Genomic DNA, 18,113 nt, shown 5'->3' with positions numbered 1-18,113 from the left:
TCATGGAGCCATGCAGAACAGCGGCGGAGAAGAGCAGCTATCGCCCGGCTTTCAGCTTGAGCAGCGGGTTCCACGACCACCTGCACACAGAAGAAAGTGACAACCGTAGCTCCAGGACACCAAAAGGGCTAGCTTTACATGAAATGCTTCTCGAACATGGCAGAACTGTTTCATCTCACATTTGTATGAAAAGGGGTATGTGATATGGAATTGCACATAAGAAGGCGGGCTTAGCAGGATCCACTTTCCATGCACGTTGTCATGTTTCTGCGCACAGCACCAAACAGGAGTCACAAAGGGCTGCGGAAGCGGAGAGAACATGTAGCAGAAGCAAGTCAGGGACTGGCAGGTTGCACACACCCTGGGAAGACGGGTGGTGGAGGCAGAAGCTCTAGTTCACCCTAAAGAAAGTTACTCCAGTGTAATCTCACTGAAATGAATGGGCTTAGGTGAGAGTAACTCTCCTGAAGGTTGCACCGTAAACCTGAAATCCTTGGCCGGTTAACCTGCTCGCCACAACGGGAAAATTCAAAGCACGCAGGCATAGGTTTGGCCTGCACAATTACTGGAAGATAGAAAAAGTGGAGAAATTCCCTAGATATTTTTGAGTGGAGCTTGGGGAAGGTGGGATCTGAGTGATTTATAAGGCCAACAACCCAATTTTGGAGGGAGGGGCGGATTTCGGAGTCAGTGAGTTTGCCCACCCTGCAGGGGCAAGCTGCACTTATGCCACCGGGGAGAGCAAACTGGGAGGTGGGCAGGCGCCGCGGACCCAAGAGAGACCCCGGCTTGCACAGCTGCATTGGTATCCTTGTAAATACCAGTGCGGCTGGGGGCATTCCCAGGGGTGGGCTCAATGTTAGCCAGCTTCCACAAGGCATTTGTGCCAGGAATACCCCTTGCGCAGCCCTCACACTTTGCCACGGTGGTGTAAGTTTATTTCTTCAATGGAGTTCTTCAGGCAGCTGGAGGGATTTTGGATTTCTCTGCTGCCTGGAGCCCCTTTGAAGGCAGCATGGCACCGCCTTCGCCACGCCACCCCCGGCCACTGCAGCACTCCTCTCCCACCACACCTTGTATGGATTGCATTCAGAGTCTACCGTCCAAAGTCGCCATTTTCTACAGGGGAGTTGGTCTCTGAAGGACAGACACTGCTTGAATTTCAGAACTCTAGACCCCACCTGGAAGCTTATGCAACCTGACATTTCCCCTGAAAGGGGAAGATATATGTGGTTTCTCAATCATGCAATTTTCTTTTAACATGACCGTGTGTCTGGTGATCTATTTAGAAGTTGCAGAAAATGCCATACACTGATATGTGCTGCAATTCTCTATGGCCTTCACTGTTATTACTATTCTTTGATTTCACATATGTCTGTTCTCTAGCTGTCTGTTGGCCATTCATTACAATCCGAGCCTCATCCAGAGTTGTAATGTATCAGTGTAGTATTTGTGTAGATCCCAGCAGGGCTGCCTTCTGAATCTGACAGATGTTAATTTTGTCATTTGAAGATTTTCCAAGTGCTGCCCTGGCGTTTTCGGAATGGCGCTCAGGGTGCCAATTACCACAGACGACCTCAGCTGGTTTGTGCCATAGATGCTGAATTATTATTTATATTATTACACGATATGGGAATAAAACAGGCGACCTCTGTTCTGTGTCCACCAGTGTTCTAACTTTGCACGCAATCCAAATGAAGAAAGTTCAGTTCGTCCTCACGCTTTTAAACTAAAATTAGCAAGGCCTGTAAATTAAGTTGCCAAAAGAATTGTTTCTAAATTATCACACACAGGACAAATAAGGGGGGTGTAAATGATCTTCAGCAAATGAGCACAACATAGTGTCTAAACCACAGATATCTACGTCTTCCCTCAGCACAAAACTTCCCTATAGACAGAGAAACATGTTTTGTGCAGAAAAAAAGAACTAGATTCTACTCCAGCAGCACCTTCGAGACCAGCAAGATTTTCAGGGTATCAGTTTTTGAAAGTCAAACCTCCTACAAACTGGAACAGGTTTTACTGGGTCCTCTTATCCCAGTCGGAATGTGGGAGGGATTTTGTAAAGAAAGGAATTGGGATGCAGAGGTACAATTTGCAATGTAAACAGTTCGATCAGCACAGGGGAGGAATGTTTAGGGGTAGACAATCAGCATTATGGAAATAGCGGCAGTCCTCCAAGAGAGAAGCTTCAAAGGGAGATTTCAACAACAGATTAAAAGATGTGTTCATTCACAAATTCAGAATGATGCTCCCCCCAGGCCTGAACTGAAACATAATTATTGTTATTGACTACAGTTGCTAACCTTCTGCTCCTTAGGCTTCCTCCGCTGTTATCAAACTGATTATAATGTGCCTTTTTCCTCTGCGTCCTGACTACTTTCTTTGCAAAATCCTTTCCACTTCCAGACTGGGATAACAGGACTCAGAGATCTCTGTTCTGACTTGTATCTGATGAAGGAAGCTTTGACTCTCAAATGCTCAGGAAACCCTTCCCCCCATCTCATTGATCTCGAAAGGGCTGCTTTATTTGAATCCAGCTGTTCTTCTGCAGACCAAAACTACTAATTCTGAAACTATCTGCAGAAATCAGAAGAAATCTGTTCATGTCATACCCCTGTAAGACCTTTATTTTTTAAAAGAAAGACCTTGTATTTTCATTCATGTGGCTTAAGGCAGTTCACACTTACCATTCCATGTTGGTTTTAGTTAGAAAAACCTATCTAAAATTTAGTTGGAATGGATACTGCAGGTCTATCAATTAGCAAATTCAGAAGCAAACCCTTGGAAAGATTTACACTGGTTAAGTACACACTGCATATATTTCACCCTGCAGATTCTTGGTTTTACCACCTACACCTGCCAATTAAAAGAAAGGCAATGAAACCAAAATCTGTTCTGCCCACAGGACATGCTTCTGAACTTGCACCAGGAAAGCGTTAGAAGACACGGGCTTCAAGAAAAACGGAAAAGCTGGGTGTAATCTCATGTTCCCCCACAGAACACGGAATATATCAAGTGCGGGATCACACATGCAAGTCAGTCCCATCTTACCCCCCACCCACCCCCACCCCCGGCCCTCCCAACTATCCCTTGATATAAGCTTGTGTGATAAAAAAAAGTGTGTGAACTTCACTACGAAAAGGGGGGAAATGCAGCAATTTTTGCATTTGGAAAAGCTGCCATCTCAGAAGTCACAGCAATGAATCCATTGACAACCGGGGTCCCCATGGTGCCTGCTTTCCACCAAGTGTTTTTAGAAAGTGGCTAAGCCAAGAGGGGCTTTTGATTGGTCGCTGGAGATGTGATCGGCTCTGCAAACGTTTTAAACTGTTGCTTCTATCACAGCACAAGGATCATTACTGTGGGACTGAAGGCCTTTTTCTGACTGGCTCCACCTCTTCTAGCAGTCATTTTCTAGCTGTACCTGCTATCCAAAAGTTCCAAAGGTGCCCACAGGCTCAAAAAGGTCGGTGACCCCTGAGGTGGTTTGCCACCCATTCATGCTACATTTTAGCATGCAATCCTATTCCCAGGAACTACTGGAGGAATCCCGTGAAGGAAACTGAGCATTAGTCTGGATGCGCGAACCAGCTGCAATAATTTTAACAGCCCCCTCTGAACCTGACTAATGCCTAGAGCAGCCATTCTCAACCAGGGTTCCGTGGTACCCTGGGGTGCCGTGAGCATGTCCCAGGGGTACCGCGGCAACACTACCCCCCCCCCTCATTTTTGTGGTGTCTCCCACCGGCGCCAGCAAGGACATGGAGCTGGCCCATGGGGCAGGGCCTGCCACAAGGTCAGCAGCCACCACCACCCCCAGTGCTTCCCTTCACCCTGGGAGGGGAAGGTGGGGTGTGTGGCAAGCAGGGGCAACGGGAGGGGACGGTGGAGGGTGGCGGCAGGGGTACCGTGAGATATGAAGAGTGAGGTCAAGGGTACCCTGACCTCGAAAAGGTTGGGAAACACTGGCCTAGAGCATAGGTGTCAAACTCGCGGCCCTCCAGATGTTATGAACTACAGTTCCCATCATCCCATGCCAGCATAATGCTGGGAACTGTAGTCCATAACATCTGGATGATGGGAACTGTAGTCCATAACATCTGGAGGGCCGCGAGTTTGACATCTGTGGCCTAGAGCAGTAGTTCTCAACCTTCCTAATGCTGCAACCCTTTACTACAGTTCCTCATGTTGTGGTGACCCCCAACCCTAACATTTATCCATTTTACAGATGGAAAACACTGATGCAGAGAGTCTTAGGTGACCCCTGTGAAAGGGTCGTTCGACCCCCAAAGGGGTCGCGACCCACAGGTTGAGAACTGCTGGCCTAGAGGATAAAATGGCGTGTGAGCATTGTACTAAACTCAGTACTGACATTTAGGCCAAACAGCCCGTGCCTGCAGGCAGCTGCCCTTATTCGGAACACGGAGAAGACAAGGAAGTGTTTGGATTTGTACCCCGCTTTTCTTAACTGCGAGGAGTCTCAAAGCGGCTTACGAACTTCTTCACTTCCTCTCCCCACAGCAGACGCCTTGTGAGGTAGGTGGGGCTGACAGAGATCGGAGAGAACTGCGACTGGCCCAAGGTCACCCAGCAGGCTTCGTTCAGAGGAATGCCGTATTGGAAGAAATGTACAACAATTTAAGAGCCAACAAACCAAAGCAATGAAGGAAGGAGGTATGCGCTCAAAATTGACAATGACATGGTAAAATTAAAAAAGCACCAAACTTGCCCCCACCCCATGAAGGCTACATGGGTACCAAGCATGTGATGGAAGGGGTGTATGCCTCACTTACCATCTTTGTGATATTCTACTTCAACAGGTCAAGAAAAATGAAGGAAAAGCAGAAGCAAGAGAATCAGAAATAGTCTAAATGGAATCCTCAATTCAAATCATTTAAGTATACACAGCAGAAATAAAGCAGACAATCAGATGCAGGGGGAGGTGGAAGGCAGTGGTGGGATCCAAAAATTTTAGTAACAGGTTCCCATGGTGGTGGGATTCAAACTGTGGTGTAGCGCCAATGGGGCTGGGCGGGGCACAGCTGTGAAGTGATGGTCAGCAGGCATTCAGGAGGCAGTTACAAATGGGGAGCAGTCCCTGAAGCGAGACTATGGCAAGGGCGGTGGGAAGCAGAATGCTTGGCGCTTAGGCGCAGGCTGCCACATACTTGCGCGGATTGCACCTCCTGCTAGACTGCTTCAAGTTCTGCGTGCTACTGCTGAGAGGAGAGGCGTAACTAAGGCAAAAATCACGTGGCAAAATCACCAATTAGTAACCCCACACACAAATGGTAAAGTAACCTACTCTCTCAGGAACCTGTTGAGAACCTGCTGGAATCCACACCTCTGGTGGAAAGGGGTCCCTCAAGAAGTTAGGAATAGATTCAGGGCAGAATGGCCCAGCACGAACTACGCTCTGGCAAAACAAACCCGTGGAAACAGTTCCGGGAGGAACCGAATTCTGCACATGCAGAGGTCAGCAATTGGCTGCATTGACAATGTGCTGTGAACGGGGCTCAGTTCTGCTAAGCCAGGAACCTTACCACAGCAGCCTTCTCACCAGTCTTATCTATTGTAACAGCCATGTGTCACCCTCTATCCTTTAGGAAAACGAATGTTAAAAGCAGGGAAATGAATATTAAAATTGTGACTCAAATAATGCAGATAAGCTCGGCAGCTTTCAACATTTCTTCCAGTTTGTAAAATGAAGAAATCGGACTAGAAGGAAGCAAAAAGGTGGCGAACGAAACACACTCTTGAAAGCTTTCCATCTATCTCCGGCGTCTCCGACGCAGTGCCCACCAAAACTCTTCTGGCATGTGCCAAGTGCTTTTAGAAAATCAGCTGGGCCAAGAGGGGCCTCTGATTGGCTGTGCAGATTTTTTTTAAAAAAAGTTTCTGGGGCAGCTGGGGCGGGAATTTTTCTTTTTCTTTGAAAGGACGGATCCACATCTCTGCGAGCATGCGCAGAAGAACTACATGGGGACAGGCAATTAGAACAAAGCCCCATTCCCACGTGCCTTCATCTGTAATCGTTCAAGACAGTGAATGCAAGGTAGACAAAAGCATACACTTCCATATTTCATTAAAACAACTTTTTCCTGGCTGGAATTGAACAAGCAACCCTTAGGCTCAGCAGGTGAACACTCAAACCACTATGCTATGGAAGCGCTGCTGGCTTAAAGCTGGGGAAAATCCTACTTAGGTCTCCCTGTGGCTGTGTATTTCTTTAGTGAGGAAACCAGCCCCACGTCGCTTCACATTGATGTGGATCTTTCTTCCGAGAATTTTTTCTTAAAAAAGGGCTGCGAAAGCATCCCGCACAACCCACTGTGTCTTGATTGGATGGGAGGCTCCACGTCACTCGCAAGGGTGGGTAGTTTAAATCTGGATTCACCCCCCCGCCTTCTTCCCCTCTGCTCCACATTCGCCGTATGTCTTTTCAAAAGGTCTACTTCCATCCAGGTCCGGAAAAAGCGCACGCTAAGGGGGAGAAGCAGTGGCGAAACCTGGTTCAACCGGAACATCGTGGGTAAGTCTGCCCCCAAACCGTGTTTATTCGCTTCCTTAGTACGCGCTTTTTGACCAGTGAGGAATCGACCCAGATTAGAGTCTGCTGCTCTTAACCACTGGCCCTCAATTTGCTAATTTATGAGCAAATCAGGTCTCCAATTACGCAGAAAGCCGTTTACATAAAAGTAAGGTTTGATTCCTGGATATACTTCAATGAAAAATCCAAGAAAGAAGATATTCTCCCATCCTGTCAGGAAAAAAAATGCATACAGTATCAGAGTCCACTCCCTCCCCCCCTTATCAAAGTTCTACAGCTACTTTTTTTTTAAAGTTTGTTTTCATGGGCAGGGAGGTTTACATGCAACAGGAAATAGTATTGGAATTGCTTAGCTAGTTCTTTGCAATGAGAAGGAACTAAAGCAGCACAAACCAGTTTCACTGAATAGCTTCCTTGCACTGTATTTGGAATACAGGACCGAACCACCCTTTTATAAATGCCGAGAAAACAACAGGGATGATTTTCAGCAGCTGGGGGGGTGAGGTGGGGGGAGAATGAGACAGAGAACTTATACAAGGTTGTTACTTCAGTGCCCTAGCATGCTGTTAATAACAGCCGAATTATTAAAGCAAGCAGATTCATTGCTGGCATCCTCCAATGGAATCTTAATTTAACGTGTTTGTCTCAGGCAATATTCCGGTATGCATGGATGCGACTTCTGCACATTTTTACGCACTCTGGTGTTACTGAAATTAGCCTCTAGCTTCCAGTAAACACTGTATTTTAGAAAGCTGCTGTGATCTAGAGCGTGCAGAGCCAGAAAAGACTCTCTGGACACCCGCTTCAAACCTTTGCTCTCCCCTATTTATAGGGCGCTTTGAGAGCAAGTAGAGTAGCTATTGATCCTGGCCGTTTTGTTCCCTCTTATGAAGAAAAAAAAAAGGATATCTAAACTTCAAAGAGTTTCATTACCCACACGATGCATTTTCTTGATCCTGTGTCTGTGTGTTGCAACCAATTTATGGTGGCCCCACAGTGATTTCTGTTCAAGGCAAGGAATGTTTGGAGGTTGTTTGCCTTTGCCCGCCTCCATGTAGGCTTAGAGAGTTCTAAGACAACTGTGATGGGCGCAAGGTCACCCAGCAGGCTCCACGTGGAGGAGTGGGGAATCAAACCCAATTCTCTAGATTACTCCACTGCTATTAACCATTGGTCCACAATACTTTCTGTGTTGGTGGAGAACGCCATCAAGACGTAGCTTATTTGTGGCGATCCTGTAAAGTTTCCAAGGCAGGAGATGCTAGGAGGTGGTTTGCCACTGCCAGCCTCCATCTGGCCTGAGAGAATTCTGCAAGAACTCTGACTGGCCCAAGGTCTTCGCGTAGAGAAGTGGGGAATCAAACCCAGTTCTCCAAATCAGAGTCCACAGATCTTAACCACTACGCCACGCTGTCTCTGTGTCACTGATTCTTCGGACTCGCTATGTGCCATCCACCTTGAGTCCATGTGGGAAACGCGGACTATAAATAAATATATTTTTCTAAAACTGAAAATGTTCGTATGTATAATTGTAAGCTATGTGGAACCACAAAGAAAGGTGGAATATAAATGCTTTGATAAATAACCTGCAATTGCTACAACCAACTTGCAAGATACGCGTTATCCAAGTATTGTCGACAATGCTCCAAAAGAGATCATTAAAGGTCTCCCAATGAGTTACTGGCAAGGGTGAGATTTGAACAAGTGAAGTCCTCTTCCACAATTTAGCCAGTGCACTGGCTGTGGTAAAACAGTTCAAGAGCACCCATTCTTTAGAGTACATTTGCCTTACACAGCATCTTTAGTTAGCAACAAAGTCAATAAAGCCAACATCTAGCACCCCTTGCTTGGGAGACTCAACAGACACCCAATATAAAACACACCGGCCTTTCTGTTGGGGTCTGGACCACCATGGGACGTTTGTGGTCCCACATTTGGCACAGCTGTCCAGAGGCATATCAGGAGGAAATGGCGCTCAGCGACAACTCCTTCTCTGGGCACCTCCCCCCGCCCGGGCTTCTGTGCGGGCCAGCTTTTGAAAGCACGGCCGGGGGGGCTCAGGGGTAGGGTCCTGGCCTTCGTGCATTCAAAAGCCGGCTTTCAAAAGCTCCAGCTGGCCTCTGAATTGACTTGCAGAGAGGAGGGGCTTGGTGGCATGCGCCCAGGGACACGGGTGACCCCATTTCCCTATAGGCCGTACACCTCTGCTGCTGTCCTGTTAGCTACTCTCTTGCAATTCGAGGGGCTCACTTCACATCTCAAAGGGGCTTGGGCCCAACCTACCCACAGCATTAACTTCTCTCCTACATCTTGGCTCAGGGAAAGGAACATGAAAAGGGAAAATAAGTTACTAGCAGTCTCGTACTTGGACTGTGATGCTTGTTGCCCTCTGATCCAGATGTAGGTGTCCTACAAAGGTGCTCTTCTATTGACAGGTGATATGAGCACCATTTTTCCCGGCATTTCTGAAAAATGCACAGGGCGGTGCTGTTGTGTCTCCTAAGAAATGAAGTCCCATTCTCATGAGAAACGTGCTTTTTTTCCTTGGCTAACATATGGCTTTGCTGAGAGAGAGCACGGAATTTGTTTGAGGTGGTTGAGCCAAGATGTAGGAGAGAAGTTAATGCTGTTTTGGGGAAGCAGTGTAGGTAACCCTGTTAAGCGCTGTTAAACCCCACTGATTTTCATACAAAGAACTAAAGTGTGATCCTTTATCTGGGAGTAAGCTCGGTTGCTGGCAATGGAGCTTGCTTCTGAATAAACCCTCCTAGGGTCGTTGGAAGAGTTGCATGGTTGCTTCAAAGCAAAGCCACCAACTACCACCAAGCTTACTCCTAAGTAACACATGCCTCGGAGCCAACCATTATTTCTAAACGAAAACCTCAGTATTCAGGTTAAATTGCCGTGTTGACACTTTGTGATAAATAAGTGCGTTTTGGGTTGCAATTTGGGCACTTGGTCTCGAAAAGGTTCGCCATCACTGGCCTAGGCCATCCAGGCCAGGGCTTTTAGATTCCTACTTTCTCCTTTCTAATGTTCATCACTTGTTCATAATAAAATCTCCCAGATTCAGGCACTGCATACTAGACAGTTAAGTTTTGCTTAGGACACATGAAGGGGATTCCACAGACGTCGGCTCTGTTCATTTGAACAACTTGAAAACAAGGGTTTAAGAGACTGCTGCGATGTCACACAACTGTTCCCAAGTTTACATAAAACCATACTTACAACTATTGGGTGTCACCTGGGCACCTTTGTTCAATTTCCATTTGCACTCTTTAAGCCTTTTGACCATCATAAGGTTTTATTTAGGGGAGGCACACAGCAGAGCGCCATGCCGCAAAGATTTCTGACATTACCTTAATTTCAATGTTTCCCACTTTGGCAGTCGATCGAATTATTGGCCTTCCAACCAAAGCCGGGAAGATGTGCTCTGGGAAATTGGAGCCTGCATATCCGCATTTCACAAACTGAAAAAGAAAGGAGATAATTTGACGATGAGCATCCCAGATGCTTAGTGGCGCTTGTTACTTCGACGCAAATCTAAAAATCAACAAAAATTGTTGTTATCAGCCAGCCATGTTCCCAAATCATTTGATAATATGAAAATGAATCTCAACGATCAATATTTTAAGTTACCAGGTGTTTTTTTAATGGAAAACAACAATACTTGAAATTTTGGAAAGATATGAGATGATTTTATCTGACTGAGTACATTCAAGTCCGTTGTTTTAGCTATGGATCCCACGTCTCTCTTCTGTCATGCCTTTCTTCAAGAAATAAAGACTCCATCTAGTAGAAAAGGACTTCCCCTGATGGAGGCAAGTCTCTCTTTCTTAAAGTAAGCATGTCTCTGTTGGAGGGAAACGTTGTGGAATAGAGTGAGGGGGTCGGACCCGCATTCTGTTAACAAGGCAATATCTTAATGAAGATTAAAAACTCAGTACTATCAACACGAATTAAATTGTCCTGCCTGTCCAACACTTCAAAAGGAGCCAGATCTAAGAGCAGGCCTCTCCTAAGGTTTTGATAGGAAAGTCTTTGTGTTTTCACTAGTAAGAAAGGTCTAACGCTCACCTGTTATTGAGGAACATACAAATGGATTCAATGCTGACATTTACATGAATGGCATTTGCTTTGATAATTTTAACTATTTTGTAAACTTACTTGAAAATTAATAAAGACATTATTTTAAAAAGTAAATGGCCTCACTCAAGCTGCAGCTAACACAATTATATTGAGATGAAATAGCAGTGGACCAGCTGTAACGTTTCTGATCTCTTAAAATTATTTAAGAGATCAACAGCAGGTCACGGGATCAGGAATGTTTTTGTGTCGTCTCTGCCTTCCAGTGGTATAGCAGTTATAGCAGCGTGGTATAGCAGTTAAGGGCAGGTAGACTCTAATCTAGAGGACCAGGTTTGACTCCTCATTCCTCCACATGAGCGGCGGACTCTTATGCGGCGAACTGGGTTTATTTTCCCCACTCCTCCACCTGAAGTCTGCTGGGTGACCTTGGGCCAGTCGCAATTCTTTGAGAACTCTCTCAGTCCCATCTGCCTCGCAAGGAGACTGTTACGGGGAAAGTAAGGAAAAAGGTGTTTGTAAGCCTCCTTGAGACTCCTTACAGGAGAAAGACAGGGTATAAATCTAAACTCCTCCTCTTCTGGACATCATTATTCATGGTGTAATGTTAAACAGTGTCATGAACGATCCAATATACAGCAACCAACCTTAATGGTTTGCAAAGCATGGTTAATTTGACTACTGTTGGTATCTGTAGAGACAACTGTGGTGGTGGAATGTACCATTAAGGCACACCTGACTTATCCCTGTAGGGATTTCAAGGCAAGAGACATTCAGAGATAGTTTGCCATTGCCTGCCTCCCCATCATGACCATGGTATTCCTTGAAGGTCTGCCATCTAAATACGCTCCTTAGCTGCTGAGATCTGATGAGAGACAATTAGAAGACAACTTATCCAGCCTTTAACATTGTACAATTACAGAAGAATTCGCTGTTGAAGATACACCAAAAAAAGTAGCAAGAAATAGAACACTCAGATCAAATTACCAGGTTTTCAACTCCTTCTTGCCAAGAAGGGTCTCAGAAAGTTGCAAGCAAAATAAGTACAGCTCCGTTTCCCTTGATGTCAAAAACTGCTCTCCCCTTCCTACAGTCCTATCAGATTAGAACAGGAGTCTGCAACACGGTGCCCACCAAGAGTTTGCAAACAGTGGTTGTGACCAGGCAGGGCTTTTGCCCAGCAAGGTTTCTCATCAGCTGTTGGAGATTCAGACTGCACAGAGTTTTTAAATGTCATTTTGGAAGCAGGTGCCACTGCAGCACTAAAATCTGCCTGACGGAAGTTGTGACAGCCATTCTGTTGATGTGCACACGGCACTGAGTCAGAACTCCAAAGGTGCTGGCAGGCTCAAAAAGGTTGGGAATCCCTGGACTGGACTCTATCCTGTACTTGCTTGCTCTGTGCACCAACATTTTATCAGGCTCTAATAAATCTACTTTGCCCCCCTGAAAGAACCAGGACAATGAAGGAGGGTGGTGGGAAGCATGATTTGTAGGGAACAGCACAGTTTATAACTTCTGGTCCTGCGAAATGTTAAGAGCAATTGATTGCAGTCACAGAACCACAACTTCGGAGAACCACAGCTTCTCCTCCCACTCTAAAGCAAGTTTCTCGGTCTTTGGGATACAGATTTGAAAGCGCTTTGTGACACTCTAAGAGCTGGCCAGGTAACAAGATACGCCGCTCCCTCCCTGGCTCCACAAACGCCATTAAGCAAATATTTGATTTTTAAAAAATTATTCAGATGAAGTTCTATTACAGTTTTTCCTAAGGCTGCATAGCTTCATGAGCATACAAATCCAGGAAACCCAAGGTCACATGGCAAGCTTCCGCAACACGAGTGGGGATTTGAACTGGGGTCTCCCAGAGTCTAGTCCAACACTTCAACCACTACTCGTCGCTGTCTCTCATCTGAAGACAGCAAACCATTTTTGTTAGATGCTATGCCCCCTGATCCACATTTACACCCCGCTTTTTAAAGATGGGCAGCCAAATCCAGAGCTCCCAGCAGCGGGACACAGAATTGCTTCGGCGCTGCCCTGCTGCCTCCAAGAGGGCTTCTCAGTGGCAGAGGGAGGCAAAAATCAGAAAACCTCTTCCCATCACCAAAAAGCCTTTCATGGGCATCTACAGGTGAAGTAAGCCCAAGCCATTGGCGTTCCGGCAGACAAAGTCCAGGTGGATGCCAACTGGTGTCAGCCATGCCTCCGAAATGCCGTCTGGGCGGGGTCAAGTGGGGCGTTGGCCCAGCAAGGCTTCCGATTGGCCACTGGAGATTTGAGTGGCTGTGCAGATTTGCGAAAACATAGCTTTGAGAGCCGCTGCCACCACAGCACAAGGATTCGCACCATGTGACCAAAGATAGGGTGCAACATTTATTTTGTGACTGATTTTGCCTCCTGAGGCAGCAATTTTGTGGTTGTTTTGTCAAAGGCTTTCACAGCCGGAAGCACAGGGGTGCTGTGTGGTTTCCAGGCAACATGGCGTGTTCCAGTATCATTTCCTCTTGACGTTTCACCTGCATCTGTGGCTGGCATCTTCAGAGGATCCCACCACACCACACTAAAGATCCAAAGGTGCCTGGAGTCACTAAAACAATGGTTCTCAACCTTCCTAATGCCGCGACCCTTTAATATAGTTCCTCATGTTGTGGTGACCCCCAACCCTAACATTTATCCATTTTACAGATGGAGAACACTGATGCAGAGAGTCTTAGGTGACCCCTGTGAAAGAGTCATTTGACCCCCAAAGGGGTCGCAACCCACAGGTTGAGAATGGCTGCGCTAAAAGGTTGAGGACCTCTGGATTATACCCATGTAGCTACTGGGGAAACTGAAATGTTTGGTCAAGTGCGGCTGCACTGTCTCTTCTATCATGATCTTGGTGTGCGTAAAGTGCTATCAAGACACAGCTGACTTCTGGTGACCATTTATGGGGTTTTCAAGGCAAGGGACTGGCAGAGGTGAGTGGCCATTGCCTGCCTCTGCATAGCAACCTTGGACTTCCTTGATGGTCTCCCACCAAATACCAACCACAGCTGACCCTGCTTAGCTTCTGTGATCTGACAGAAGAGGAGATGCATTCCTGGCCTGGCCCCTTCACTTATGCCCTTTAGGAGGCTTGTGTGTGTTAAGTGTGGCCAATGCAGCTGATGGCGATCCTATGAATCAATGACGTCCAAAAATGTCACATCATTAACAGCCTTGCTCAGGTCTTGTAAGCTGAGAGCCACGGCATCCTTCACTGAGTGAATCCAACTCATGTTGGGTCTTCCTGTTTTCCTGTTGCCTTCATCTTTTCCTAGCACTATTGTCTTTCCCAGTGACTCCTGTCTTCTCATTATGTGACCAGAGTACAACAACCCCAGTTGTGGCTTCTAGTGACAGTTAAGGCTTGATCTGATCTAGAACCCGCCGATTTGGGAGGCAGGGGGTTGGCAGTCCACAGAACCTGTCAACGCTCTCCTCTAGCACCACATCTCAAAGGAATCTTTCTTCCTGTCAGCTTTCACACCCATACGTATTTATTTATTTATTTATTTATTGTTTAAACTTTTATACCGCCCCATCCCCGAAGGGCTCTGGGCGGTGTAGTAATCAAGGAAACTATGGCATGAGTTAATATGCCACTGACATATCCTTACATGTAAGAATCTTTTCCAGTTCCTTCATGGCTATCGTTCCCAGTCTCGATTTCCTTTTGATTTCCTGGTTGCAGTCTCTTTTTTGGCTGCTGATGGAGCTAAGGAATTAGAAAGTCTTGAAGAATTTCAATGTTTGGGTGGTAGTTGAAGATATTTTTATTTAGGACTGCATTTGGTTAAGTTTACCAGGAGTTCTGAATTGTGATTTTTAATTTTTCAGTGTATTTTATCTACATATGCTTATTACACACACACACATATATAAGCAAGGTATTGTGTGTGTTCACACTTGTAAGCTTTGTGGTCCAACTTTAGAAAGGGTAACAACACTTAAATATGTATTTATAAAATACACTCTCCCACCAGCTGTCCGGACCCTGCGGGACCTTACTGAATTCCGCAGGGCCTGTAAGACGGAGTTGTTCCGCCGGGCCTTTGGAGAGACCAGCTGTTGATGGGACCAGCCCCCCCCCCCCCCGGGCCCTTTACATCTGGGCCTTTTGCCATCTTGGGACTTGCCGCTCCTCCCTCCTGAGAGAGGATTTTTTAAACAAATGGGGTTGCTGGACGCCACTTTTATTCATAATAATTAGTTGTTATGTTTAACCTTTATTTTTATCGCTGCGCTGCTTTTAATGGTTTTAGCTGTTTTATTTATGCGACTGTCTGTTGTACACCGCCCAGAGCCCTTCGGGGATGGGGCGGTATAAAAGTTGAAAGAATATATGTATATGGTATTGTGTGTGTTCACACTTGTAAGCTTTGTGGTCCAACTTTAGAAAGGGTAACAACACTTAAATATGTGTGTGTATATATATATATATACACACACACCTATATACACATACATACATATTTAAGTGTTGTTACCCTTTCTAAAGTTGGACCACAAAGCTTACAAGTGTGAACACACACAATACCTTGCTTAAATTTAAAAAAAAAACGCAAGTGGGTAGTAAAATTTTCTAAATTAATCAAGCATATATTTTACCATATATAGCTTTTTCTACACAACACTGTGGTTTCTGACTGACTCTCTCACTTCCTACTCAGTCATCCTGTGGTAAGAAAACGCCTGTGTATAAATATGCTTTGAAATGGAAAATATGAATAGTCTCTTCAAAAATCCATTACCAACTGCACAATCAGTACTAAATTCTTGCAGGTAGATTAGTCTTCATCAATTTCAGTCTCTTTAGAAGGAATGATTACAATTTCAGTGACAATTACGGGGCCACCAGCAAAAGCTGTTGTTATAAGCTGCCATCAGGAGAAGGTGGGTGAAAAATGTTCCAATACATTAATAAATGCACTCAACATTTGCAGTCTTAAAGCATTTCTCCACATATTCCTTATGCTCCAATTTTAACACAAATCGTGCAGTCAAGCATTTTTGGGATTTTTTTCCCCATTTCACAACAGACTGTGATTTCCATGGGTAGGTCAAGCTTTCATAAATCTTGCATTCCATATTCAGTCTGACCTTCTCTGCCCACATCCCAAGAGTTAACAATTTGAGACATGACCGGGACGGGGTTGATAATGTATCACAAGCCATGCAAGGGTCCTTATGGACACCCAGGTTATGCCATCATTGATATTTATAGTGTTTTAAAGATTGCTGGATGCGTACTATGATGTTCATTTATTTCATATTTATTTATTCATCAAACTTATATGCCGCTCTCCCCCATAGAGAGGCTTACATTCAAAAAAAGCCATTTTAACTGGTTTCATAACTGTTCCTAAATTAGGTAGGTGAGCCGCCCTGGATAGGAAAGGGCGGGGTAACAAATTTAATAGAATAAATAATGCTTTCAAACATTTTACACACACACACACACACACACAAACAGCTCACTATGCTGCTTAGGTGCTGAAATGACTGGGGGGGTGCCTACCCTGCTTTTAAACACAGCCCCCCCCCGGCCTTTCCCATGCACGACTACTCGAGAGTAAGCCCAAGGACTGCTACCCCTGGAAAGGGGTCCACGGGAGGAGACCAGCCCGGCCCCGCGCCCCGCTCTCCTCACCCCGGTGCCGTTGTCGCAGACCACCACCTTCCGCCCCAGCGCGTCCATCTCGGCTGACAGGAATGAAGGCGGCGCCCGCCGAGGGGGAGACTGAGAAAAAGGCGAGAGAGGGAGAGAAGGAGATGCCCCGGAAGAGAAGCAGGAGGAAACGGGGGCCCGCCCCGCTAAGGGCCGCCTCCTCCCGCAGCGGACGTCGCCGCCACGCCTCCGCTGCCCAATCAGCGCCCGGCGGCTGCCCAGGCCTTGCCGGGCTCGCGCCGCTCCACCACCGCCCCCTCCACTTCCGGCTGGTCCCGCGTCGCCATGGCAGCCGCCGCGGGCACGTGGGTGGGCCTTCTCCCCTCCCCGCTGTGGGGAGGATGAGGTATTGGTCGCTGCAGGTGGCCGCGGCGACTGCCTGCCTCCAGGAGGCTGTGGCAGGAGGTGCATTATTATTGCTGTGCGATATCACACCTGCCAGTTCTTTAGCCGGCTGTTGGCCTTTCATTACAATTCGAGCCTCACCACCCAGAGGCCTCGGAAGTTGTTACTATTATTATTCACTATTGCTCCTCTTATTACTGTTAGTAGTACTGCAGGTGATGCATTATTGTTATTATTATTGCTGCCTCGATATACCAAAGGTTAACTTCGTGCTTGACCTCCCAAAGCCTGGCATAATCCAGGAAAAGGTCTGTGCTCGTGAATTGGGCTCACTGGGGCTTTTCCTGGGGCTTCCACTTTAAAAGCAAGATTTTGAGTCCAGACCAACTAGATTTTTCAGGTGATGAGCTTTTGAAGAAGAGTCTTGACTTATGGTTGCCCCACTTTTTCCACCAAAAGGAGGCTCAAAGCAGTTGATCCAGCTCCTTCTCATCTTCTCCCCACAACAGACACCTTGTGAGGAAGGTGGGGGCTGAGAGAGTTCTGAGAGAGCTGTGACTGGCCCAAGGTCACCCAACAGGCTTCGTGTGGAGGAGAATCAAACCCAATTCTCCAGATTAGAGTCCACTGCTCTTAACCGCTACACCACACTGGCTCTTTGAGAATCAAAGCTCCCTTCATCAGATACAAGCGAGATGCCTGGACCTATAAATCCAAGCAGAAGGTGAGAAGGGTGTTGGCAGTGGTGGGATTCAAATTATTTAACAACCGCTTCTGGTGGTGGGAATTCAAATTTAACAACTGGTTCTGGTGGGTTTTCCGGGCTGTGTGGCTGTGGTCTGGTGGATTTTGTTCCTAACGTTTTGCCTGCATCTGTGGCTGGCATCTTCATGTTGAATCCGGCCGTGAAAGCCTTCAACAATAAATTTAACAACTGATTGTTCACAAGCACCATTTTAACAACCGGTTCTGCCGAAGTAGTTCGAACCTCCTGAACTCCACCGCTGGGTGTTGGTCTTTAAGGTGCTACTGGCATTGAATCATTCTCTTGTGATGCAGACCAACCCGGCTTCCCACTTGAAACTCTAAAAACAGCAGCTAAGATTTGATTCATTTATTATGCTCTTTGTTTGAAGACCTCAAGAGGGCGCTGTGGCTCCACAAAAGCCAAACGGAAAACTTGAGATCCACTCCGAAGGAAATAGACGCAGGGGTCTGCAACCTGCCGCTCTCCAGGTGTTCATGGACTACAATTCCCATCAGCCTCTGCCACCATGGCCAAGTGGCAGGACTGATGAGAATTGTAGTCCGACTTCCGGTTGGGACGGCAAGCAGACGGAGGCGAGAAAATCGCTCTCCGTAAACCCCGTCTCTTGTGCTGGGAAAGAAGGGTCTCACCCCGCAACGAAGTGAAGGGGGTGAGCTTCAAAACTT

At 46.5% G+C, this 18,113-nt stretch overlaps 1 protein-coding gene across 1 annotated transcript in view; it reads right to left on the bottom strand.

Annotated features, from left to right (window-relative positions):
• ACTR2 (actin related protein 2) overlaps nt 1-16,482 on the bottom strand; it is a 42,678-nt gene extending 26,196 nt beyond the window's left edge. The window contains exons 1-2 of the mRNA XM_048501548.1: nt 16,317-16,482; nt 9,913-10,023 (exon numbers count right to left, since the gene is read on the bottom strand). Coding sequence (XP_048357505.1) covers nt 9,913-10,023; nt 16,317-16,364 — 159 coding nt within the window. The 5' untranslated portion in view covers nt 16,365-16,482. The remainder of the gene's footprint in view (nt 1-9,912; nt 10,024-16,316) is intronic.
• Nucleotides 16,483-18,113: the final 1,631 nt, after the last annotated feature.

Source organism: Sphaerodactylus townsendi, linkage group LG01 (assembly GCF_021028975.2).
Source record: "Sphaerodactylus townsendi isolate TG3544 linkage group LG01, MPM_Stown_v2.3, whole genome shotgun sequence".
NCBI classification, from domain to species: domain Eukaryota; kingdom Metazoa; phylum Chordata; class Lepidosauria; order Squamata; family Sphaerodactylidae; genus Sphaerodactylus; species Sphaerodactylus townsendi.
The sequence above is the reverse complement of the archived record's forward strand: the minus strand, read 5'-3'. Positions and strand labels throughout refer to the sequence as shown.